Here is a 26642-nt window from a genome sequence, read left to right on the forward strand (position 1 = left end):
CAAACTCATTTCTTTAAAGCCAATAGGAATAAAGAGTCAATAACTTGTCAAATGTACAAACTTTTTCCTTATAGAAAAGATTATTATTTTTGGCAAATAACTTAAAAATTTGGTTTATCTTCAAACCCTTGGTTCAGATATGCTATGTGTGGAAGTATTATTATAAATGGTGTTTACTTATAGATCAAATAGCCCCCACACCAGATTAAGCCAATTTTTAAAAATTCTATTCATTAGTCTCATTTTAGAGTGGGGTCAGTAACCTTCTACTGGAAAGCAGCACTTTCGGCTTTCAGGCCATATGGCCTCTGTTCTAACACCTCAGCTCCGCTGTTAAGGGAAAGTGTTCATTTATGGACACTGAAAGTGAAGTTTCTAAAAATTTCATGTGCCACAAAACGTTCTTCTCCTGATTTTTTCCAACCATTTCAAGTGTACAAACCATTCTTAATAGCCTGTAGCCATATAAAAGTAGGCAGCAAGCCACAGTGTGCCAAGCTGTTTTAGACACATGAGGCATTATCAAAGTGAGTCTCCTTATTATTAACAGCTAATATTTCCTCAACATTTACTATGTGCTGTGCACTATTCTGACTACTCTGTATATATAAACTCAATCCTTATAATAACACCAGAGGTAGATAGTTTTATCATCCCCAATTTAGACATAAGGAAAGAGAGAAACAGAGACACAGAGTGATTTGGCCAAGGTTATAAGACAGTAAGTAACCTCACCAGAATTTCAAACTAGGATGGCTCAGACTCTTGGAGTCCAGTTCAGACTCTTAGCCAATATGTAACACTGCCTAGTTGCTCCATGAATATTTTGCATTGTAAGGTTAAGCAAAACTGAATCCTAAACCAATAAACACTACTACTTTCTCTTCAAAGCAATAAATCTCTTGTAGAAAACACTCTTGTCTCAGAATTATTACCCTCCCAAAATATCAAAGTTGAATAATGTTATGAGTGAAAAATGCTACTATTTTAAAAATTATTTATTTATTTATTTATTTATTTTTGTCTTTTTGCTTTTTCTAGGACCACTCCTGAGGCACACGTAGGTTCCCAGGCTAGGGGTCTAATCCGAGCTGTAGCCGCCGGCCTACGCCACAGCCACAGCAACGGAGGATCCAAGCTGAGTCTGCGATCTACACCACAGCTCATGGCAATGCTGGATCCTTAACCCACGGAGCAAGGCCAGGGACTGAACCCACAACCTCATGGTTCCTAGTCAGATTCGTTAACCACTGAGCCACAACGGGAACTCCAAAATGCTACTATTTTAAAAGAGTATTTTTTTATTAAGTTTCTTTTCTCCTCTCATTCATTACCACACAGAATTGATTCCTTTCACATAGCTAAAAATTGAGAAATTGCTAAGTCGACTGATATGTATACTGTGAACATATTAGTATTCTAAAATTCCTTCTTAAAGAACTGGCAACATTATATAATAGCAAACACATGTCTGTTTACATATAGCTTTATGTTTCTTATCAGACATGAAAATAAACCTCATATTCTATGATACAAGTGATTTTTTTAGTATACCAATATTTCTTCACAGCAATCATACTCTTTTATATGATAGTAACTGTTCCATATGAAGTAAGTACAACAATCACATGAGAAGTAATTTAAAACTGCTCTAGAAAAGATGCCGTTAAGAAGTTTTCCAAGTAAGCAGAGAAGTACATAAATCCTTACGTATGTTGCTGATGTAATTTTGCAATTTCTTTTTCAAAATCTTGAGGCTGATTAGGAATGAAAGAATAATCTGAGAGGTAGCCTGGCAAATTTTCTGTTTGATTGTAGTCTCCAAGTTCAGCTAATAAATGGAAAGAAAATATTCACCCTTCAATAAATACATTTTTCATTTTTTTATAGCCAAATCATCAATGACATGAATTCCATTATATTTCTGGAAGTAAAATCTTTGTTTCTACTGTTACCATTTAAGCAAATTGTAATGACACATTTAACATTCTTCTAGGTCTTAAACAACTTCAGAAAATTTCTGTACACAAATCAAAGTAACTGCTAACTAACTGGATGTTGCATTACATTTTCTGCGCAGTCACTTTTTTCTGCAGAGTAACATATGTATAAAAAACTCATACATTAAAGTCAATGTACTATCAACACAGACCACGCAATTGCTATTTGGCCCAAACATGGGCTGCTACTTACACTGAACAGCAAATGAAGCCAAAAGAGCAGCAGTATTATAAGGACAGGGCAATCTAATAAAACAAAACAGAAAATAACCCAAGGTTAAATACAATAATTTCAAAAGCATTGCAATTTATATTATACTATTCATATTTGAAGTTTCTATGTGACTTACATTTTAACTATTAAATAATGAATTTATCTAGTAAAAGTACACATAGCCACATTCAATAATCTACTTGCAATGATCACAAACTATTTAACACAGAATTAAAAGTATTTTTAAAGCTCATTACTAGAAATTTAAAACAGCCCACCTTCCAGTAAGAATGTCTTGTTTGATTTGCAAAAAATATTGGTACCTTAAAAAAAAAAAGGATAGTTAGCATTTATTGGAATTATAACATTTAGAGTTTTAAAAACTGTATTTACATTAATAAATAAAACCGAAATATTTAAGTATTTGCTTTTATAGTGTACAATTAGCACATGTAAAGATATTTTAAAATAAACCTTCATAAATTCATGAATCCAAATCTTTAAAATTGTTTGATAAATGAGACTTTCTACTTCAAATATTTTGTTTCTATTAGCTTCGATTATAAAACTTCGATGATTTTAAGAATAACATGTCTAAGGGAGGAGATTAGGAAGAAACACATGAAAGACTGGTGGATGCAGAAAGAAGAACTGGGAAGCACAGAAAACTTAAGTCAGAAACACAGAAGAGCTGACAATATCAACACATTAGAAACCAAGTGAAGAAAACCACTCTTACTGCTGAGTTAGGAAGCTGGCTGTAAGGACAGGCCTATGTGTTGATCACAGTATCAGGAGGCAGCAGGAAGCTGCTGACTGTAGAAAAGCACTTTTCCATCTTCATTTGAGTTAAGAAAGCCCTCTTTGATCAAAAAATAAATCTAAGTTTCTTTCCCTAATATAGCTCTACTATTAAAATTGCCAAGTACCCAATTCCTTATAAAACCAACAAAAATGTAAGTGTCCTATATAGCAAGAAGGCTGAGGTTGCTTAGAAGATGGCACTGTCCTGCCTCTGGTAGTGGGCAAAGTCACCCCTCATAGATGTATCGATGTCTGTATAAAGTCACCTATGCTGTTTAATGTTGGCAGAAGATAAAATTTTGTAGCTCTTAATGTTTAAACAGAGCATTTTAAGATTTTCGCTTACCCTACTAAAAAAAGTATACATACTCCAAGTGCCAAAAATTATTAAGAATTTTAGCTGTTTGGCTCATTATAGTCATTAAAGAATTCCATGACAATATTTAAATTACCAAAGAATGTTAATTAAGGTTTTCTGGAGAATCAGATATTCATTAGAAAGCTGCAGGGGGGAGATAACAAATATCTTGACTTCCTATATTAGAAGTACATAAACTTTCTGTGAGGCTTAAATACACAGTACCATAATATTATCTATGTACTCAATCCAAGACAACATATCTTTATCTGGCTTACCTGGTTTCATAATTAAAAGTTAAATAAAGACTCCTGGTGGGAAACTGTCTTATAATTAGGACTGAAATGTGTATATCCTTGACATAATATTGTAAACCCTACACGATTAATACCTATGCCTCCTGAATTTGATTTACACACCAAGCAGTAAAGATTGACAGAGTGGAAATCAGAATTAAAATCCTATGCTACATAACTAGCTTGTGATCTTTGGAAAATTACTTAAAATTCAGCAGAGCTTTAGTTTCTCTATTTGCAAAAGGGAAGTAATGTCACTTGTCTAGTATATGTATTCCAGGGGCCTAACTCTGATGATAAAAGCTCAATTTTTTAAGATAATTAAATCCTTTAAGATAGATTAATAATGACTGAGGTAAATGTAGAAATGGCATGTTTAAGCTGTAAAAATAGTGTTTTCTAGTCCAGATAATAAAATGCCAGGCACTAAATACCCATTATGTACTGAGTACACCTAAGCACTAAAAAGGTGTAAAAGAACGTCATTTGTATTCTCATGATTCCTAAGAAAATGCCAGCTCTAATTATGCCAGCACCTGACAATACAAATGACATTTAACCTGATGAAAGGTCTGAAACTCCACTCTTTTTTACCACTAATCCAAAACAGAATCTCAAGGCAAGGAGGCAGATTTCCTGCCTTGTGGGGTTTAAACTCATCATTAAGGCTAAGGGTGTCTTACTACTAACGATGACCATAACAGTGAGGCTGCCCAAGCACTCAAGTTTGAAGGAGTAACCCTGGCTGCATATTAAAATCAGCTGGAAGTCTATACACAAGTCCTGTATGAAACTTACTAAATCAGAGCATCAGCATGTGTCCAAAGCTTCAGCATGTTTTAAAGCTCCCCTATAAGTGATTCTAATTTATAATCAGGGTAGAAAATACCTGATGCCCATAAAAGTAATAAAATTAAAATTTGCCATTTACTCCATTTTACCAAACAGCACCAGTTATAAGATTCTAGGCATTCCATTATAAAGGATTTTTGAAATAATGTTTTATTTTTAATGAAAACAAATATTCTAGACTGATGGACTTAGCACAAATTACTAAGTCAATTACTACCAAACTTGGTTTCACTTTATCTTACTTCGTGGAAATAGCTGGACTTCAATTATCACTGCAACACTTTTATTCCTCGGTTATGTTTCAACACAGGTGATAAAAGAACCAACACATTCAAGCTCATTAAATTTAAGGACAAGTTTTTAAGTGAAGTAAATTTTTCATATGGCTATATACATTTTTTTTGGCTGCTCCCATAGCATGTGGAAGTTCTGGGGTCAAGGACTAAACTTGCGCCACAGCTGTAACCAGAGCCACAGTAGTTACAACACCAGATCCTTAACCTGCTGAGTCACCAGAGAACTCCTATAACTAACAAAATTTTAATTGCTTATGCTAACAAACTTTTCATAAATATTAAACACATTATAAATCCGATTAAAAACTGTTGGTCCTTTATTTACAAATATTTCTTACACACTTAAAATCTAATAACATAAACATGTATTATGGAATACTTTGTTACTTGATTTCAATGGTAAATATGCATTTAAAATGGTTTGTAGGAGTTCCTGCTGTGGCTCAGTGAGTTAAGGACCTGACATAGTCTCCATGAGGATGAAAGTTCAATCCCTGGCCTTACTCAGTGAGTTAAGGATCTGGCCTTGCTATAAGCTGCCATGTAGTTGGCAGATGTGGCTCAGATCCAGTGTTGCCATGGCTGTGGCACAGGCCTCAGCTGCAGCTCAGATTCGACCCCTAGCCCAGGAACTTCCATATGCCCCAGGTGCAGCTATAAAGAGAAAGAAAGAAAGAAAAAAAAAAAGCTTTATAATTCACAATTCTCAGTAATTCAGAGTAGTTTCCCTGAAGTTCATCCAAAATTATGCAAGGCTTACTATACTGAGAATTATTTACTAAGATTTCATTTTAATTATTTAACAACAATAAAACCTGACTGATTAACAGCTATAATATTAAACTAAAGGTTATGCATAAGATACATTTTGCTTTTCAAAGCAAATTAGGTTGGACACTATTAGTATCAAATGTTAAGGCTGCCTAATCCATTATCTACATAGATTCCTGAGTTCTCCTGTTATAAAAAAGGTAACATCCTACCTCCCAACAAACACACAGAAAAGGACTCTCAGGAATGTCTGTTTCTCCACTTCACCATAGTATTCTAAATGATAACCAATACATTAACATCTAATAGCCTACCTACAAATAGCTTTAGGTACAGATTTTTAATTTGGCACTCATCTTTTGGAATATTTCTAAATATAGTCACTGGCCTATATTTTTATATCTGAGACTTTTATGGCAGGTATGCTAAATTTTAATTCTTTTTTAAAAAGGCTAATTACTAATTCTATCTTTCAAACAATACACACGGTTATCATTCAGGTTATTTTAATAATGACACTTACCACACTGATTATTCCCCACTATTTCTACCTGAAACAGTTCACCTAATGTCTACTCACCATCAAAACTCTCATCTCGCTCATTCTTGTGTACACTTCGTCAAGCAGAAGTGACAACAAAATTAACTGTAAATTAAGATCAGACTTAAAATGGTCAGCAAAGTGGGCATTTACAGGCCTGAATGTGCCAATGCACACTCTGACAACATCCTTCACAAAAAGACACCCGTTGACCACTGTTCCTATACATAATGGTCATTACATATTTTATAAATTCTATGTTCTCCTCAATGGAAATAAAATAGATATAAAATATGTTTTGCATGAAAAAAAAGACACAGTTCTCACTATGCAGAATCCCTTGAAGACAACTGCAGCATCATCTAATTACTTCAATTAGTTAAAATAGTGTTTCTTAACCATTTTTTCAACAAGTAAAAAATATTAACATTGATATGCCTCAGGAAGCTGCTTATGGCTGAACAGGGTGGCCCTAGGCTTTCAATCTCTTAAAGCCCTCCCAGCCATCCAAAAGGAAAGGAGGAAACATCTTGAAATAATGTAACCCTTTCTGTGTGCTGGCTGGGAAACTAAGAAATATGTCATGGTAGGTAATATATTTTTGCCTAATTAATTTCAAAATTTCATAATAGTTTTGACAATATTTTCAAGTAAAGATATGTTGCATAAACCCACCTTGTATATTCTTCTTGTAACTTGTTGGGGTCACTTACAAAAAATTTGACTCTAAAGTTCAAACTGTAAGGAGATCCTCCTAGAATTAATAAAAGCAGTTCTAATTAATCAGATTATATTAATCCTTTATCTTTAAAAAGTATACTTGTATAAATCAAGTAAATATGTTTGCTCACTCTTTAGCTGCTTCCTTATTGGTTTGTTTGGATCCAGCCACCTCTGAAAAATAAATAAATAAGACTGATTTCTTTTTTCCTTGAGGAGCTAATACATCAATTCTTACAAATCTGTTCCATTTGAAGATTAATGCTAAAAGCTGCACTTCTGAAAAGGCCTAAGTAGGGGGAAAAAAAATCAATAAATTACAGATTCTCATATCAAATACACCAAAATTATGCTAGAAAGTACTGTATGCATTTGTGCTTTAAGTTTTGGTTTTACTTTCTCATTGTTATATTGTAAGCAATAACTCTATTCCAGAAGTAAAAATGCTCAATAATTACAGCAATATGAAGTTATTCTGTTAATTTAACTATATTATGAAACAGACTGGCAAGTTTTAAAAATTCTCTTTAGCTTTCATAAAAACAATGCTTGGATTTATGCTCTCATTCATTTAACTACATACCATGAAAATCTACTCTTATGAAAAATTTTAATTCCTACTCTATTCCTTTCAAAGAAAACAAAATATTCCTCCCTCACTCCCCCAGAACAACACCTCCCATTAATTTTTAAAGAGGTAACGCTTAATTTGGGGAAGGACTGCTTTTTGTGTGTGAAAATTTTAAGTAGTCTCAACACTTCCTGATGCCAGTTAAGCTGTTTCAGGAAAACTGTAACTCAATTCAACATTTCAAAAAAACTGAAGAACCCCAAATGAAGTAATAAATGTGGAAGTATTTTGAAAGCACTACACAAATATAAGCTTATATGTCATTACTTGTAAACCTTTCTCCTATCACGCATGCTCGATTCCAGGCAGAGCACTCAAATGGATTTTAAGAAGTGGCTAGAAGTAGTCCATGAATCTTTCCTTTCCATCATCCATAACCTCCCACACATCAAATCCAACTGATTTTACCTTCACACTGCCCTCCATCTATCCTGCCACCGTTTTTATCTCTGGGATAGCAATGGCCACAGCCTCTTAATTGTGGTTCTCGCTTCTTTTCTTACCATCATCTTCTTCATGCTCCAGAAGCAAGAGTAGTCTTTTAAAATTGTCACTCTTTTGCTTAATGAATATCTCTTGATAATTTCTCAATGTAAGGTCCAAAGGCCTTACTTTGGCTCACACAGTCTCTCTTTCTTTCATCTCAATTTCCTGAGCTCCAACCACAATGGCCTCCTTTCTGATTCTCAAGGACGCCGTCTTGGGGCCTCCAATCTCAAGATTCCTTATGCACAAAACGTCCTTCAGCTTTTCTCATGGCTGACTTCTTTCATTACCCGTAAGTCTCAGCCTAAACACCACTTCCTCAGAAAAGGCCTTCACTGACCACCCTATCAAAAGTATGTCACCAAGTGCCTATCTACTTGGTCATTTTCTACAAATAGGTAAGGAACATCAAATTCCTTCATAATGTTTTCTTAATTGCAATATGTTTGTTTCACTTTTTTATTGCCTATTCTTCCTTAGATAAGGAATTCCATAAGGTAAGCAATAAAATCTGATTCATTCAAAGCTGAACAATGAGTACCCAGCACAGAACGTGACATATAAATATCGACTAAAAATACCTGGTGAAGAACTAAACCTGATGACTGACTCAGCAATCGGTGGTGGTAGGAATCCGTTTCTTTACCACTGACCATGGTTTTCATCCCTACTTAACACATCTGTTTCTCCTATGTATTGACCCACTTATCCACAGCTCCACCCTATCTATTAATCTAGTAATTTTTCTCTTCATATTTTCTAGAAATATAAGGTATAAACCATAAAATACATTTATTTTAAAATGTCTGTCTAAAACTGAAATTTGGGACCAGTTAATTACCCAGAGCCTGTCTTCCTCACTCACCTCCCCCTCAAAATATTCTGACACCAGAGATAAAGACATATCTACCAACACAAGTAGATGTGTTAAGTGCCACAGTCTAGGAGGAGTGTGATAATAAGCACTGGGAAATGTGACAGACTTCATTAACGATGTCAATTATTGGATAAGAACTTAGGTTCTTGCCTCAAACCATGAAGATGGAGCAAGGTAAACTTGAGGGTCGCAGTGTCAACTTCACTCCCTTCACCCCAAAAGTTCAGCACAGATTCTAACTAGCAAGTGCACTGAACTTACCCATGAAACTGGGAGCACTGAGCTCTGCACAGCACTGAGTCCTCCTCATCCTGAACCTGGTCTTTCTCCACTCAGTCATAGCTCCATTGGCTTTTCCTGTAAAGTTTTACAGCTTTCTTCTTACAGGTTTTGACACACCTAATGTCAAAAGTTTATCCATAGATATTCAATGGATTTGGGTTTTCAAAAGAAAACCTATTTAATTTGCTATTTTGTTGCACTGTGTCCCCTAATTGGTTACAGAGAGCTATTGATACTTGTTTGTTCAGCTTTGAGTCTTACTGGTTGTAAAAAGTTTTCCAACTTCTCATTTGGACTCTCAAGACAGAGTTCTTATATCACCAAGAAAAAAAATGAGTCCTCTCCACCTTCATCCCAAACATACAAACATATCATTCTAGAAGGAAACTGTACCTGCTGCCCTCTATTCAGTTAAAGAAAAGAAAAAAGAGGGGGTTAAGCAGCCTAGTTGTTTCCAATGGTTTGTCAGTTAATTATTTTGATAAACTGTACTCACATTACCCTAATAACTCTTCTGCTTATACAATATTCCTCTCCTACATTTTTTGGGGGTGGGGTTTTTCCTCTAATTCTTCCACCAATCCTTGCAAGCACTAAATCTTCTAAGAAATTCTTACAATTTCTTGTCTGCTCATGACACTCATTTTATTCTGTATGTGTTTACTATATTTGTCACTGGAAAGCAATGAAAAGCAGGCAGAAGAAATAGGAGCTAAGTCTACTCTTGAAAACAGGAAAACTTCAATGGGTGAGATTTATACATTTGTAGTTTTTTGCCTAAGGGCAATCTGAAATTCTGCACAAGGCAGGGGCAAACATTACTAACTTGAAGCGTCAGTGGCAGGAGAAGCAGAGCTCCCAGAAAATTGAGGAGGAAATCCTGAAAGGGAGGAAGCAGCAGAAGGGATTAACTCGAAAATCTGTATGTAAAAGCCTCCTTGACTCTGGCTGACAAACTTTTGCATGCACAGGAAGACCCCAAAACCCCAAGAAAAAGAAGCAGTTGGAAACTTAAAGAAATAAATAGAGGTAACTGCCCGCCCAAAGGGAAACAGAACATGGACCTTGGATCCAGACTGCACTCATTTCAATACACAGTCCAGGTTGTGACCAACACAGACAGAGCGTCACTACCGCCTCCACAACCAAGCTATTTCTAAAACTCTAAGATATTCCTGCTTCCCTGTGCAATCAGTCCCCCAGCTCCCCAGCACTCACTGGTCTGCTTTCAGTCACTATGTATGAGTTTTGCTCATTCTACAATTTAACATATGTGGACTAATAGAAAATGTCATGTAGTAGTCCATTACACAAAAATAAAACAATTATTTTTCATCCATTCACTTATTGATGGATATTAAAGTTAATTCAAGTGTGAATAAAGCTACTAGGATCATTGATGTACAAAGTTTCATATAACATGTTTTCATCTTTCTTGGATAAATATCCAAAAGTGAGGTTGCTTGCTGGAATATATTAAATCTGTTTAATTTTACTAGAAACTGCTAAACTATGCTTTCCAAAGTAGTTGTATCCTTTTAAAGTCCTACCAGCCATTCTTATCAGTTGTTCCACACCCTTGCCAAAACTTGGTATTGTGAGATTCTAACTTTTTAACTATTCCAGCGGATGTGTAGTGACCTCTCATTGTGGTTTTACTTTATATTTCCCTGATGCGCCTGTAAGAGTTTTGTAGATGTCATTTATCAGAGTGACAACATTTCTTTCTCTACTAAGTTTATTAAGTTTTTGTCATGAATGGGTACTGAATTTTATTCTACATAAATTATGCTTCAATTATACTAATTAAAAAAAAAAAAAACCCTCAGGCTAAAAGCATACTTAATGGTGAAACACTGAACACTTTCCACCTAAGACAGGGAACAAGGCTAGGTCATCTGTTCCCATCACTTCCATTCATCCTGGTCCTGGCAATCTTGGCCATGCAATAAAGAAGGAAAAACAGGAGTTCCCGTCGTGGCGCAGTGGTTAACGAATCCAACCAGGAACTGTGAGGTTGCGGGTTCGATCCCTGCCCTTGCTCAGTGGGTTAACAACCCGGCATTGCTGTGACTGTGGTGTAGGTCGCAGACACAGCTCAGATCCTGAGTTGCTGTGGCTCTGGCGTAGGCCAGCAGCAACAGCTCCAATTAGACCCCTAAGCCTGGGAACCTCCATATGCCGAGGGAGCGGCCCAAGAAGTGGCAAAAAGGCAAAAAAATAAATAAATAAACTGTATTTCTATATGTGCTAGTGATAAACAACTGGTAACTGAAAACCAACAATACCATTCAAATAGCTCTCCTACCTACCAAGTTGCAAAAGAAAGAATGTAAGGTGTTAAACTCTTTGAATTCACTCTTTCCCTCACAAACCTACTCTACTTTAGTCCTGTCGATTTTATCTCCTAAATGTCTTGAGCACTTACCACCCACAGCCAATTCGGTAACTTCACTATTGCAACCATCTCCCAAATGTCTGTAGTTTGCAACTTTGTCATCGGCTATACTGTAACCAGTGATATGTCTAAAATACAAGTTTCATGTTATTTGTGTAAATAAATCCTTGGGCCAGAATAATCTTACCATAGATTAAAAGCCCCGATCTACTGTACTACTCAGATCTCATCTTTGATCCATCTTCTCTTCCTATTCTATATTCCATTGATGGGTATTAAAATTTTTTTTCAGTTCCTCAAACGCAACAATTCTCTCTCTTCACTCTGGAACTCTGCATATGGTACTGATTCTCCCGGAAATACTTGTCTGCACCCCAGATTCCTGTGTCATTCCCTCTCAAAATGGAACAGGGTAAAAAGAGATCAGAAACAAAGATCTAGCATTTGGCAGGCTACCAAAGAGGTTTACACAAAAGGTAATAAGAGCCTGAATTAAAGTATTATAGTAGAAACAGATGAAAGGATCATGAGAGAAATATAAACAAGCATTTTCACAATCATGTTGTACTAAAACATGGCTTGATGAAATAAGTCATCCTCCTTGTGACCTCTATATTTCCTCAAACCTGATGACATAATTCAAGAATTTTGTTATGCAAAAATTATCTTCAAATGGAGTTCCTGTTGTGGCTCAGCAGATTAAGAACCCAACTAGTATCTTTAAGGATGTGGGTTGGATCACTGGCCTCGCTCAGTGGGTTAAGGATCCAGCATTGCCACAAGCTGTGGCACTGCTGTGGCTGTGGCATAGGCCAGCAGCTGCAGCTCGGATTCAGTCCCTAGCCTGGGAACTTCCATATGCTATGGGTGAGTGCAGGTCTCTATAAATTATTTCTTACATAACAGCGTATTGCGTTAGAGCAGCACTTTTCAAAATGAGGTTCCTTGGGCTAGCATCATTAGCATTACACGGGAATTTGTTTGAAATGCAAATTACTAAGCTCCACCCCAGACTCTCTGAATCAGAAATTCTAGGCATAGGGCCCAGAAATCTGTATCATAAAAAGCCTTCAGGTGATTCTGATTTAAGTTCATGTTTGAAACCCACAAGGTTCGTGGATATAGAAACAGTAGTGAGAACCCGTAAAATATAACCACAACACAAACTATCAGAAGGCTGACACTGCAGAAAGAACAGGTCAATAGTAATTGATAATCTAGTCTTTGTCCCACTGAAGGGCTCGGTAACTCACTCTGCAGGCAAAAAAAAAAAAAAAGTACACATAGTACTCATGATGCACATGAGTAATATAATCTCAAAGCTCTCATGAACATCATGCTGATAAAGGCCACTAATGTAGAGCCACCTTTAAGTGCTTACAAAATTAAAGACGTGGATAATGCATTACAACCACATTTTTCATATTTTGCTCACTCACGCAGTACACATTTACTGAATACTACTCTTATACAAGACATTATGCTAAAAGCTAAAGTTGTGATAAGTAGTTTTTAAATGAAATCAGAAGAAATTTCAAAAGTCATCACTTTTAAGTAATTTTATTTGTTGCACTGGAACTCAATGCCAAGGAAGAGTTTAAAGTAAAGGATAGTCAAGATTCTGTATTTGTTACATATAAGACTATAATAAAGTGCTAGGTGCTTTTTTAGTTTATCAATTACAAACCTGATTAATTTAATTTCTACATATACATAGTGCCTAAGACAATATTAACATGCAGTATATATATAAAGTATATATGCAACATATACATTTATACATAATACATATACAAACATAAGTATATATAACTAGATGAGCTTTAGGATGAAAAAATTCTGAATAAGACTTGACAAGGACTAATTCTTTAGGAATATTACCAAATTCCTTACGATCACTGCTGGTAATTTTATTGCATGATTACTTCCTCTCCTCTATATGCGCATTTTTATAAATCCTGTGCATCTGTACCATTATCTCTTGGGAAGCAACACTCTGCAGTAGAGAAAATAAAGGCTCTGGATTCAGATTTGAGTTCAAATCCTTTCTCAGCTACTTAATTATCTGTGCAATTAAACAAGTTTTGTAAGCCTCAGTTTTCCATCTTTAAGAGAATTTTAATGATACTTCCACAAGATTACTGTGAGAATATGGTTTACTAACAAGTCCACAATAGATGTTTCATAAACATTACTCCCTTACTCCTTTCTCTTTTTAAAAATTGCATCTCCTTCCCTCAGTCCATTAATTATCCTCAAAGTCATGACATATTTCATACTGACAACCAAACGAGACAATTACCTTTGTGTTCTAAAGGTCCTTCCTTAGACATATTTGGGCATTTTACAGATTCTTCTGAATATTTAAATACAGCAGAAAAGACTTGCAGGGGGAGTCAGGAGACCCACATCTAGTCTCATCAATACCAGCAAGTAGTTTAAGCTTTATCTCCCTAGACTGGGATAATTTCTCATGAAAAATCAGGGTGGTAGGTAAAATAATCTCTAAAGCTTCTTTGAGGTCTTTAAAATTGTATGATTCTAATCTGAGGGGAATAATTATTTTGGATGATTATAGAAATTGGTCCCTAGAAACATATCTTATTTCGGAAGGAATGCTTGAGATAGAAAAGTAAGGCAATGTAAGAAAAAGTAAGAGATGGCAAAAAAATCAAACCAGCTCAGCACACCTCTGCTTCCTCTCATTCATCCTGCTGTGTTTTAGAGTAGAATGTCTTGTATACACATGTGACAGAATTTTTACTTCTTGTAATATATGTGGTTTCAATATGAGTCATCCTGGAACATTCTTAGGCATGATGGAGTTTTACAGCCATGGCAGTGACTATGTAACATACAGCTAGTCTCTTTTCTTCTACTGTCACTTCCTCAATGCATCTAAAGACAGGCTTATATCTAGAGGGTCTGACCTATGAGTATCAGCAAGATAATCTAAAAATCATCTACTTTTTAGTCTCAATATTGCACATAGTTAGGTGTAGAAGACACCTTTCAGGTATTTGCCTGGCTTACAATTTCTCTTTCTGCAGAAGGTTATATTACTGACACTTCTACTCCCTTCTACTTTCATGTGCATTTACTTATTAAGAAATAACACTATTCCTCTAGGCAGTTCAAGTCATCTAGTAGAAGTCATGAAAGTTTGTTTTTATTTTAGGTCAGTACAAAAGGAATTATTTCCACTGGGACTAGCTGGCCCTTGCTTGATTTTATTCACATCATCCTCATAGTTTTTCACATAAAATCAATAAAGAATTCCAAGAAAAAGTAAGATCTAACTTTTCATATATACTTCCCATTAACCATTCATTCAGAGACCCAGGGCCTAACCATGAGAGAAAACTAGAGCAAGAACAAGAGATAGAGAGAAACCCTACATTTCTCACAAGAGTTATTTATTTTTTTCTATAGCCGTTCTATTTATAAGGCTTACAAAGTGATTTCTAAAGCACTGATTCTGAGTTCCCGTCCTGGCTCAGTGAACCTGACTAGTGAACCCGACTAGGATTCATGAGGATGCGGGTTCAATCCCTGGCCTCACTCAGAGGGTTAAGGATCCAGCGTTGCCGTGAGCTGTGGTGTAGGTCGCAGACGTAGCTTGGATCCCAAGTTGCTGTGGCTATGGCATAGGCCAGTGGCTACAGTTCCGATTGGACTCCTAGCCTGGGAACCTCCATATGCCAAGGGTGTGGCCCTAAAAGACAAAACAAACAAACAAAAAAACCAATAAAGCACTGATTCAGAGAACCATTTCTTCAGTCTCCCAATTTTTCTCAACTATACAAAATGTTTCCTTCAAAATAGTCAATCTCCTGTACTAATCAAAAAGATATCATATTCTTCTGTGAGAACCCCTCGTTGTTATAACCATATAAATTTACAAAGAATTCACTCTTTCTGTTATTCATCACATGCTATTTTCTATTTCTATGATAGGATCTTTCCAATAAAAAGAATCATTCTTGAACTTACTGAGGAATTAGTTAAATCTTGAACTTACTGAGGAATTAGTTAAATCTAAGGAACTTAATGAGAACTGTAAACCTCTGAAATTTAATCTTTGTGTCATCTGAGAGGGTCTCCTCTGACGTTTCCTACTTAGAAAAACTATACCTAAAAAATTTAGAATTTTGGTTAGAAACAGCTTGCTACGAATGTGCTTTAAAGAACTAGTTTCATCTTAATGGAAATTAATTTATGTAAGACTCAACGATACACTAAATATTAATATTTTAATATCGCCCAATTTTCTCTCCAAGTATGAATTAGATTTACATCTCAGTTGTCTAAGACATACAGAAAGAGAAAATGGCACTAGACCTATAGATTGACTTAACGATTATGAAAACCTTAAGGAAATAACCTAACAGATGCACCAAGAAAATGAGGTTCAAAGGCAAAAGAATTACTTCCAATCATTCGAATTAACTTTTCAAAAAAAACACAAAAAAACAAAAAACCCTCACTAAACCAGTGAACATTATAAATTAGAAAGAATTTATTATGAAGAGAGGAAAACTAAAATGACAATGCAAGACAACAGCTTAAACTTACTGGGTTATCTGAGGAATCGTCAGCCAACTGTAAACCAAAATAGTCACGCTCAGTCAAATCAAGATGCTTGAAGACTACATCCAACAGAACTTGCCCCTGTTCCTGTTTCTGGAAGAAAATAAAAGGAAATCAAACTATATACTTTTAGATTGGACTTTTTTCCTCTTTTAAAGTTGGCAACTACTTCCATACCAATGACTTGGTTGAACATAAAGACTCCACATGTTCCATAACACTTAAAAAGTCTGACTATAGTCAAACTGGTTCAAAGAGTACACAATAAAGATGAAGCTATAAGTAATGTCTCAGACTGCAACTGCCTCTGCTTTCAGGCTATTATTGTAGTATTTCTGTAATTTTATATTGTTGCCACATTAACTCATGTATATATCATTTGTCTTACTGTTTAATTCTTACCTTTAAATTATGACTGGAAAGTGACGTATTTGACTAAATACAATTTAAAATTTGTGTGTAAAATAAATAATGCCACAAAAGGAAATAAAAACAGTAAAAATTATTTGTAGCAAAATGATAATATTTTAATCATAAAAGTATATAGAGAACTTTAGAAATATCTCACTTTAACCTCATACCAATTTTATCACGTAGGCACTATTTATTGCCCTACTGCTGTAGTAAGAGTAACTGTAACCTCCCTTAAGTGCAATAGCTACTATGCTGTGGTACAAGGGGCACAACTATGTAACTAATGAGTAAAAACAAAGAGAAACTATTAACATGTTCAGCAATAAAAGAAATCAAAGTGGAAAACTATGACATGTCATGAGCAAACGACAATCCAAAATATAAAATACAATGAGTGAGAGAAGAAGTATGTAATGCTAACATTGTAGACAGATATCATCTGCTGGGAAAGCAGTTTGGAAATATCAGACAAGAGCAATAACAATATTACTGACCTCTTCTGGCATCCTAACCTGAGTGAAAAATAAAATCTGATATTGGGAGAAATGGCTATACATACCAATACGTTCAGTGCAATATTATTTACAAAAGGCAAATATCAGGAAAACACATTAGCAAATAGCGGTGTTATTTTACCACTAATTTCCCCTCATATTAGCTATGGTAGTTTGGTAGCTTCCAGCTACAAGTTAAAATCAGAACTAAGAGCTGAAACAATAAGGATGTAATATTTTTTCACACAGTGGAAAGTAGAAAGATACAACAGATTTCAGAGTTGGCTAGTTCAGCAGATGAGAGATGTAATCAAGTACCAGGTTTTTTTTCCATCTCTTTTATCTGCATTCCTGGTGTTGGCTACATTTGTAGGCTATTAGGAAGATGGTCACAGCAATTTCAAAATTCATATCCACACACGATAATGTTCAAAAGAACAACCTTCCTCGTAAAGAGCTTCCCTTTACATTTTTGTGGGTCAAATAGCTAGTTGTAAAACTCATCAATGACTGGAAGTATGTGCTTCAAACAGTGCTTCACAACGGTGAACAATCTGAATAACCTGTGAACATTTTTGGTATTGATTTAACTGCCCTCTCCACTCTCTCATTCTCATTGAACTGATCCAAAATAGAGATCAAGCATTAGCCTTTTTATTTATTTATCACTTTTTTAATGGCCACACTTCCATAGCATATGGAAGTTCCTGGGCCAGGGACTGAATTCAAACCACAGCTGCAGCAATGCCAGAGTCTTTAACCCACTGAGTTGGGTGAGGATCAAACCTGCACCTCCACAGTTACCTGAGCTGCTGCAGTCAGATTCATAACCCACTGTGCCACAGCAGGAACTCCAAGCATTAGTCTTTTTAAAAAGCTACTAAGGTGAGTCTACTGTACTCTTCTAGAGACAAGGCAGAGTAGATGCATTTCTTCCTATGTCTGCAGCTGAGTAAAACAAACAAACAACAACAAAACGTGGATTAAAATGTTTTAAACTCTGAAAGGTGAAAGAAGGTAGCAGCCTGGTTAAGGAACTCTTGGGCTTTCTTTGCATTTCTTTTTGCTGAGCTGAAATTCACATAATATACAATTAGCCATTTTAAAGTGTTCAATGCAGCTGCATTTAGATCACTCACAATATTGTACAACCATCATTTCTACCTAATCCCAAAACATTTTCATTACCAAACAGTATCTTTTGCCCCAGGTCCTGGCAACCACTCAACTGCTTTCTATCTCTACGGATTTACTCATTCTGCATATTTCATATAAATGAAACTGAACAATATGTGACCTTTTGTGCCTGGCTCCTTTTACTTAGCATTAATATTTCAAAGTTCCATGTTGTACCACATATCCATATTTAATTCCTTTTTATGGTTATGTAATATTCCATTATATGGACATACCACTGTTTATTAATTGATGGACATTTGGGTTGTTTCTACCTTTTGGGTACTGTGAATAATGCCACCATGAATATGGTATACAAGTATCTATTTGAGCATCTGCTTTCAATTCTTTGGAGCACATACATGATGGATCATGTGGAATTTCTGTTTAACTTTCTGAGGAACCACCAAACTCCTTTCCATAACAGCTGTACCATTTTACATTCTCATTATCAATGCATGAAGGTTCCAGTTTCCTGAAGTGCCATGGAATTCAAGCAGGGAGCCTACAGCTCCATGTGTCTCCTGGTCCTGGATGGTGGCAAGTGGGAGGACTGGTCTTCTACTCGTTGACAACCAACAACAAGCTGCACTACACAGTATGTCCTCAGGGGTGGAATCAGCAGAAGCTGAGTGCACAGCATGAACCTCAGCCTAGTGGTGACAGGCAGTGCTCAGACTCCCCCAGTGGGGTGGTGACAGCAGAAGCTGAGCATGAAGCCAAGACTTCTACTCTCACCACCAGCCAGCAGTAACAGGTGGCATCTGCCAAACAGAAATAAACAGGAAGATTAGGGAGAGGAAGTAGCTACAAAAAGGGTACCTTAAACCTTGAAATAAAGTCCAAGATAATGAACTACATTATCGAATGAAATAGACTAAAGCTGATAATGACTAAAACTGAAAGAGCAAAAGATCTGAAAACTCAACTACAGTGTGGAGTACCTGCATAATTTTCAGTAAGGTATCTGGATAACAGACACACACACACACACACACACACACACACACACACACAAAGGAGCCCAAAACAGTAACACAAAGGTTCTGGAAACCAAACTGCAACTCACAAAAGCAGGCCGGGACCTATACCAAGGTGATTCCTTGCTACAAAGAAAACTGAATACAATCCAGAGTCTCATACTATATTGGCTCAAATGTCCATGATGCTATCTAAAATCTCTAACCATAACAAGGAAAATCTTGATAAAATGTAAAAAAATAATCAATAGATGCCAACACTGATATGACTCAGATGCTGGGACTATATCCCAAATATTTTGAATCAGCCATCATGAAAATGTTTCAATTAGCCATTATGAATGCTATTTAAAAAACAGAATATTTCTGCAAAAAAGGAGAAGATATAAAAGAATCAAATGTTAATTATATAACTAAAAAATACAGGAGGGAAATGAAAACTGACTGGATATGCTCCACAGAAGAATGAAGATGAGAAAGAAAAGAAAAATCAATGAATTTCAGAACAAATAAAAACTACTAAAACTAGAGGTCCCATTGTGGCTCAGTGGTTAACGAATCTAACTAGGAACCATGAGGTTGTGGGTTCAACCCCTGGCCTCGCTCAGTGGGTTAAGGATCCGGCGTTGCCGTGAGCTGTGGCATAGGTTGGAGACGCGGCTCAGATTCCGTGTTGCTGTGGCTCTGGCATAGGCCGGCTACAGCTCCAATTAGACCCCTAGCCTGGGAACCTCCATATGCCACAGGAGCGGCCCAAGAAATGGCAAAACGCCCATCCTCCTTAAACTCTTTCAAAAGGTTGAAGAAGAAGGAATACTCCCAAAGACATTCTATGAGGTCACCATCACCCTCATTCTAAAACCAGGCAGAGATACCACCAAAAAAGAAAACCATCGCCCAATATCATTGATGAACATAGATGCAAAAATTCTCAACAAAATCTTAGCCAACCGAATCCAACAACATACCAAAAAAATTATACACCATGACCAGGTTGGGTTCATCCCAGGTTCACAAGGATGGTTCAACATACGCAAATCAATCAGCATCATACACCACATTAACAAAAAAAAAAAGTCGAAAATCATATGATCATCTCAATAGACGCAGAAAAAGCACTTGACAAAGTCCAACATCCATTCATGATCAAGACCCTCGCCAAAGTGGGTATAGAGGGAACATTCCTGAATATAATCAAAGCCATTTATGATAAACCCACAGCAAATATAATCCTCAATGGGGAAAAACTGAAAGCCTTCTCACTCAAATCTCGAACAAGACAGGGATGCCCACTCTCACCACTGCTCTTCAACATAGTGTTGGAAGTCCTAGCCACAGCAATTAGACAAACCAAAGAAATCAAAGGCATCCATATAGGAAGAGAAGAGATCAAACTGTCACTGTATGCAGATGACATGATACTATACATAGAAAACCCTAAGGACTCCACCCAAAAACTACTTGAACTGATTAATAAATTCAGCAAAGTAGCAGGATATAAGATTAACATTCAGGAGTCAGTGGAATTTCTGTATACCAGCAATGAAATATTAGAAAAGGAATACAAAAATATGATACCTTTTAAAATTGCACCTCACAAAATCAAATACCTCGGAATACACCTGACCAAGGAGGTAAAGGACCTATATGCCGAGAACTATAAAACTTTAATCAAAGAAATCAAAGAAGATGTAAAGAAATGGAAAGATATTCCATGTTCCTGGATTGGGAAAATCAATATTGTAAAAATGGCCATCCTACCCAAAGCAATCTACAGATTCAATGCAATCCCTATCAAATGACCCATGACATTTTTCACAGAACTAGAACAAACAATCCAAACATTTATATGGAACCACAAAAGACCCAGAATCACCAAAGCAATCCTGAGAAACAAAAACCAAGCAGGAGGCATAACTCTCCCAGACTTCAAGAAATACTACAAAGCCAAAGTCATCAAAACAGTGTGGTACTGGCACCAAAACAGACAGACACACCAATGGAACAGAATAGAGAACCCGGAAATAAACCCTGACACCTATGGTCAATTAATCTTTGACAAGGGAGGCAAGAACATAAAGTGGGAAAAAGAAAGTCTATTCAGCAAGCATTGCTGGGAAACCTGGACAGCTGCATGCAAAGCATTGAAACTAGAACACACCCTCACACCATGCACAAAAATAAACTCCAAATGGCTGAAAGACTTAAATATACGACAGGACACCATCAAACTCCTAGAAGAAAACATAGGCAAAACACTCTCTGACATCAACATCATGAATATTTTCTCAGGTCAGTCTCCCAAAGCAATAGAAATTAGAGCAAAAATAAACCCATGGGACCTCATCAAACTGAAAAACTTTTGCACAGCAAAGGAAACCCAAAAGAAAACAAAAAGACAACTTTCAGAATGGGAGAAAATAGTTTCAAATGATGCAACTGACAAGGGCTTAATCTCTAGAATATATAAACAACTTATACAACCCAACAGCAAAAACGCCAATCAATCAATGGAAAAATGGCAAAAGACCTGAATAGACATTTCTCCAAAGAAGATATACAGATGGCCAACAAACACATGGAAAAATGCTCAACATCACTGATTATAAGAGAAACGCAAATCAAAACTACCATGAGATACCACCTCACACCAGTCAGAATGGCCATCATTAATAAGTCCACAAATAACAAGTGCTGGAGGGGCTGTGGAGAAAAGGGAACCCTCCTGCACTGCTGGTGGGAATGTAAACTGGTATAGCCACTATGGAGAACAGTTTGGAGATACCTTAGAAATCTATACATAGAACTTCCATATGACCCCAAAATCCCACTCTTGGGCATCCATCCGGACAAAACTCTACTTAAAAGAGACACACGCACCCGCATGTTCATTGCAGCCCTATTCACAATAGCCAGGACATGGAAACAACCCAAATGTCCATCAACAGATGATTGGATTTGGAAGATGTGGTATATATACACAATGGAATACTACTCAGCCATAAAAAAGAATGACATAATGCCATTTGCAGCAACATGGATGGAACTAGAGAATCTCATCCTGAGTGAAATGAGCCAGAAAGACAAAGACAAATGCCATATGATATCACTTATAACTGGAATCTAATATCCAGCACAAATGAACATCTCCTCAGAAAAGAAAATCATGGACTTGGAGAAGAGACTTGTGGCTGCCTGATGGGAGGGGGAGGGAGTGGGAGGGATTGGGAGCTTGGGCTTATCAGACACAACTTAGAATAGATTTACAAGGAGATGCTGCTGAATAGCATTGAGAACTTTGTCTAGATACTCATGTTGCAACAGAAGAAAGGGTGGGGGAAAAATGTAATTGTAATGTATACATGTAAGGATAACCTGCCCCCCCTGCTGTACAGTGGGAAAATAAAAAAAATTATTTAAAAAAAAAAAGAAAAAAAAAGAAATGGCAAAAACGACAAAAAACAAACAACAACAACAACAAAAACCTACCAAAACTAAACAACACAGAGAAGATAAACTGAAAAAAAAAAAAGGACGAGGCCCAGAGAGACACTCAAAAAGCTATAACAGTGTCAGAGCACTAGAGTCCCTAAGAGAGAAGAGAAAGGGCTTTAGGATAATAAAATATTTGAGGAAACATTAGCTGAAATTTTTATAAATTTGGCAGAAAGTAAAAGCACAGACTCAAGAGTCCAAGTGGATCCAAATCAAAATGAATCCAAACAAATCCACACCAAGATACATCATAATCAAACTATTGAAAACAAAAGAAAAAGGAAAAAATATTAAAACACAACTAGAAAAAGAATTTACCTATAAGGAATGACAATTCAATTAGAGTAGATTTCTCATCTGCAACCATAAAACCAGAGGGAAGTGGTACAACAACTTCTAGGTGCTGTAAGAAAAGAACTATCAACACAGAATTCACTAGTAAGAGAAAAATACTGCAAAGCAGTGAAGGGTAAATAATGACATTGTCAGAAAAAAAGAAAAGTTAGGACAGTTTTCACACTTTGAGGGTAAAACGAATCCTGAATTCAGGAAGCAGATGAGATTGCCAAGGGTCAGGAGAGTACGAAAACAGCTAGGTGGAACATGTTCCAAAATTGCTAATAGGTAGAACAGTTACCGCCAAAGAAGGCAATCAACAAATATTTGGTAAGTTGAATGAGCAAATGATGAAACTACAGAAAAAAAAGATGTTGACGGGATTAAGATGGAGGAATAGAAGGACTGGATCTCACCTTCTTTCATAAAAACAACAAAATTACAACCAAATGCTAAACAACCTTTAACCAAATGGACTGGAAACTTGCAAAAAGATATCCTACTCCAGAAGACAAAGGGGAGGCCACATCAAGAGGTAAGAGGGGCATTTAGGTGATATAAGCAACCCCATACCTGCCAGGTGGGAAGCCCACAGACAGGAAAGTAACTGTATCATAGAGACTCACCTACAGGAGTGAGGGTTCTGAGCCACATGTCAGGTCCTCACACCTGGGGAAATGGCACTGGGAGAAAGCGCCCCTAGAGAATATGGCACTGAAGGCCAGTGGGGCTTGTGCACAGGAGCTCCACAGGATTAGGGGAAACGGAGACCCTATTCTTGAAAGGCACACACAGGCTTGCATGTCCGCTTGGTCCCGGGCCAAAGCAGAGGCTCCATAGGAATCTGGGTTGGACCTGACTGCAGTTCTTGGAGGACCTCCTGGGAAAACAGGGGGTGACTGTGGTTTGTTGTTGTGGGGGAAGGACATTGGAAGCAAAGCTCTTGGGAATATTCATCGATGTGTGTTCCTCTGGAGATGGCCATTTGGGGAAAGTACAGCCCCACCCATCATTGCTGAGAAGCCCCAGGGCAAACAACAATCCACGTGGGATCACAGCCCCACCCTTTAGTAAACAGGCTGCCTAAAGACACCCCAGGCACACAACCACCTCTAATCTCATTCAGAGACAAAGACCCAACCACTACAAGAACAGGAATCAGCCCCACCTACTAGTGGGCAGTCCCTCCCTTCAGGAAGCCTGGAGCAAGCCCCAATACCAACTTCAGCCACAAAGGTGGCAGACATCAGAAGTAAGAGAGGCTACAAATATACTGTCTGAAAAAAGGAGACCACAGCAAAAACCTACAAAAATGAAAAGCCAGAGACCTATAACTCAGATAAGGGAGAAAGAAAAAGCCGAAGAAAAACAGATAAGTGATCTGGAGATTATCAGCCTCCAGGAAAAACACTTCATACTTATGATAGTAAAGATGATGCAGGACATTGGAAATAGACTGGAGACAAAGATTGATAATTTAGAGCAAATGCTAAGCAAAGAAATACAAGATTTAAAGCTTAAGCAAGCAGAGATGCAAAATACAATAACTGAAATAAAAAAATTCATTAGGAGCAGCCAACAGCAGAATACAGGAGGCAGAAGAACAAATAAGCAAGGTGGAGGACAGACTAGTGAAAATCACTGATGAAGAACAGAAACAGAAAAAAGATTGAAAACAAATGAAGAGAGTCTCAGAGAACTCTGGGACAACATTAAATGCACCAAAACTGTATCATAGGGGTGCCACAAGGAGAAGAGAGAGGGGAAGGGACAGAAAAAACATTCGAAGATATAATAGCCAAAAACTTTCCTAAAGTGGGAAAGGAACCACTCACTCAAATCCAGGAAGTGCAACGAGTAGCATATAAAATAAATGCAAGGAGGAACACCCCGAGACACATATTAATCCAACTGACCAAAATTAAAGACAAAGAGAAAATCTTGAAAGCAGCTAGGGAAAAGAAACAAATAACATACAAGGGAACCCCAATAAGGTTATGGGCAGATTTTTCAGCAGAAACTCTGCAGGCCAGAAGGGAGTGGCATGATATACTTAATGTGATAAAAGGAAAAAAACTTCAACCAAGATTACTTTACCCAGCAAGGCTCTCATTTAGATTTGAAGGCGAAATCAAACACTTTACAGATAAGCAAAAGCTAAGAGAATTCAGCAACACTAGACCAGCTTTACAAAGAATACTAAAGGACCTTCTCTAGGCAGAAAAGGCCACAACTAGAAACAAAAATACCGCAAATGACAAGGCTCGCCAATAAAGGCATATATACAGGAAAGGTAGGAAATCATCCACACACAATCATGCTACCAAAATCAGATATCATGAGAAGAGGAGGGAACAAATGCAGGACATTGGAGATGCACCTGCAATTAACAGACCAACAACTTAAACTCGTATATATATAGACTCCTACATCGAAACTTCAGGATAACTGCAAATCAAAAATCTACAACTGATACACGTATGAATAAGAAAAATCAACTCAAATACAACACTAAAAATAGTCTTCAAACCAAAAGAGGAGAGAACAAGAGAAGTGAAGAAAAAGGACCAACAAAAACAAATCCAAAACTGTTAATAAAATGGCAGTGAGAACATACATATCAATATTTACCTTAAATGTTAATGGGCTAAACGCCCCAACCAAAAGACATAGACTGGCTGTAGATACAAAAACAAGATTCATATACATGCTGTCTTCAAGAGACCCACTTCACTTCTATGGACACACACAAATTGAAAGTTGAGAGGATGGATGAAAATATTCCATGCAAATGAGAATCAAAAGAAAGCTGGAGTAGCAAACTCATATCAGACAAAACAGAACTTAAAATAGAGATTATTATAAAAGACAAAGAAGGACATTACATAATGATCAAAGAATCAATCCAAGAAGATATAACAATTGTAAATATATATGCACTCAACACAGGATCACCTCAATATATAAGACAACTGTTAAAAAACTTAAAAGGAGAAATTGACAACAACACAGTAATAGCAGGGGACATGTTAAATGGACAGCAATGGACAGATCATCAAGACAGAAAATCAATGAGGAAACACAGGCCCTAATGAAGTTTTAGACCTATAATAGATATTTATAGGACATTCCATCCAAAAGTAATAGAATACACATTCTTTTCAAGTGCACATGGAACATTCGCTAAGACTGATCACATCCTGGGCTACAAATCAAACCTCAGGGAACTTTAAGAAAACTGAAATCATATCAAGCATCTTCTCCGACCACAATGCTATATGACTGGAAATCAACAAGAAAAAAACTGCAAAAAACACAAACACATGGAAACTAAACAACATGCTATTAAACAACCAATGGATCACTGAAGAAATCAAAGAGGAGATTAAGAAATACCTAGAAGCAAATGACAACAAAGATATGACACTCCAAAGTCTATGGGATGCAGTAAAAGCCATTCTAAGAGGAACGTTTATAGCAATACAAGCCTACCTCAGGAAACAAGAAAAAGCTCAAATAAACAAGCTAACTTTACATCTAAAGCAGCTAAAGACAGAAGAACAGACAAGACCTGAAGTTAGCAGAAGGAAAGAAATCATAAAGATCAGAGCAGAAATCAATGAAATAGAAA

At 36.7% G+C, this 26642-nt stretch overlaps 1 protein-coding gene across 4 annotated transcripts in view; it reads right to left on the reverse strand.

Moving 5' to 3' along the window:
• Positions 1–26642, reverse strand: part of PTPN4 (protein tyrosine phosphatase, non-receptor type 4) — a 197585-nt gene that overhangs the window by 114259 nt on the left and 56684 nt on the right. For 2 of the 4 annotated variants that reach the window (XM_003133309.4, XM_005654170.3), the window contains exons 3-8: positions 16102–16209; positions 6984–7026; positions 6808–6886; positions 2493–2537; positions 2194–2246; positions 1711–1831 (exon numbers count right to left, since the gene is read on the reverse strand). In XM_003133309.4, the coding sequence (XP_003133357.1) occupies positions 1711–1831; positions 2194–2246; positions 2493–2537; positions 6808–6886; positions 6984–7026; positions 16102–16209 (449 nt within the window). Of the gene's footprint in view, positions 1–1710; positions 1832–2193; positions 2247–2492; positions 2538–6807; positions 6908–6983; positions 7027–16101; positions 16210–26642 lie in introns of all 4 variants that reach the window. The other 2 variants (XM_005654169.3, XM_013982143.2) reach the window with 1 other exon arrangement.

The sequence above is a fragment of the Sus scrofa genome, chromosome 15, assembly GCF_000003025.6.
Source record: "Sus scrofa isolate TJ Tabasco breed Duroc chromosome 15, Sscrofa11.1, whole genome shotgun sequence".
Classification (NCBI taxonomy): domain Eukaryota; kingdom Metazoa; phylum Chordata; class Mammalia; order Artiodactyla; family Suidae; genus Sus; species Sus scrofa.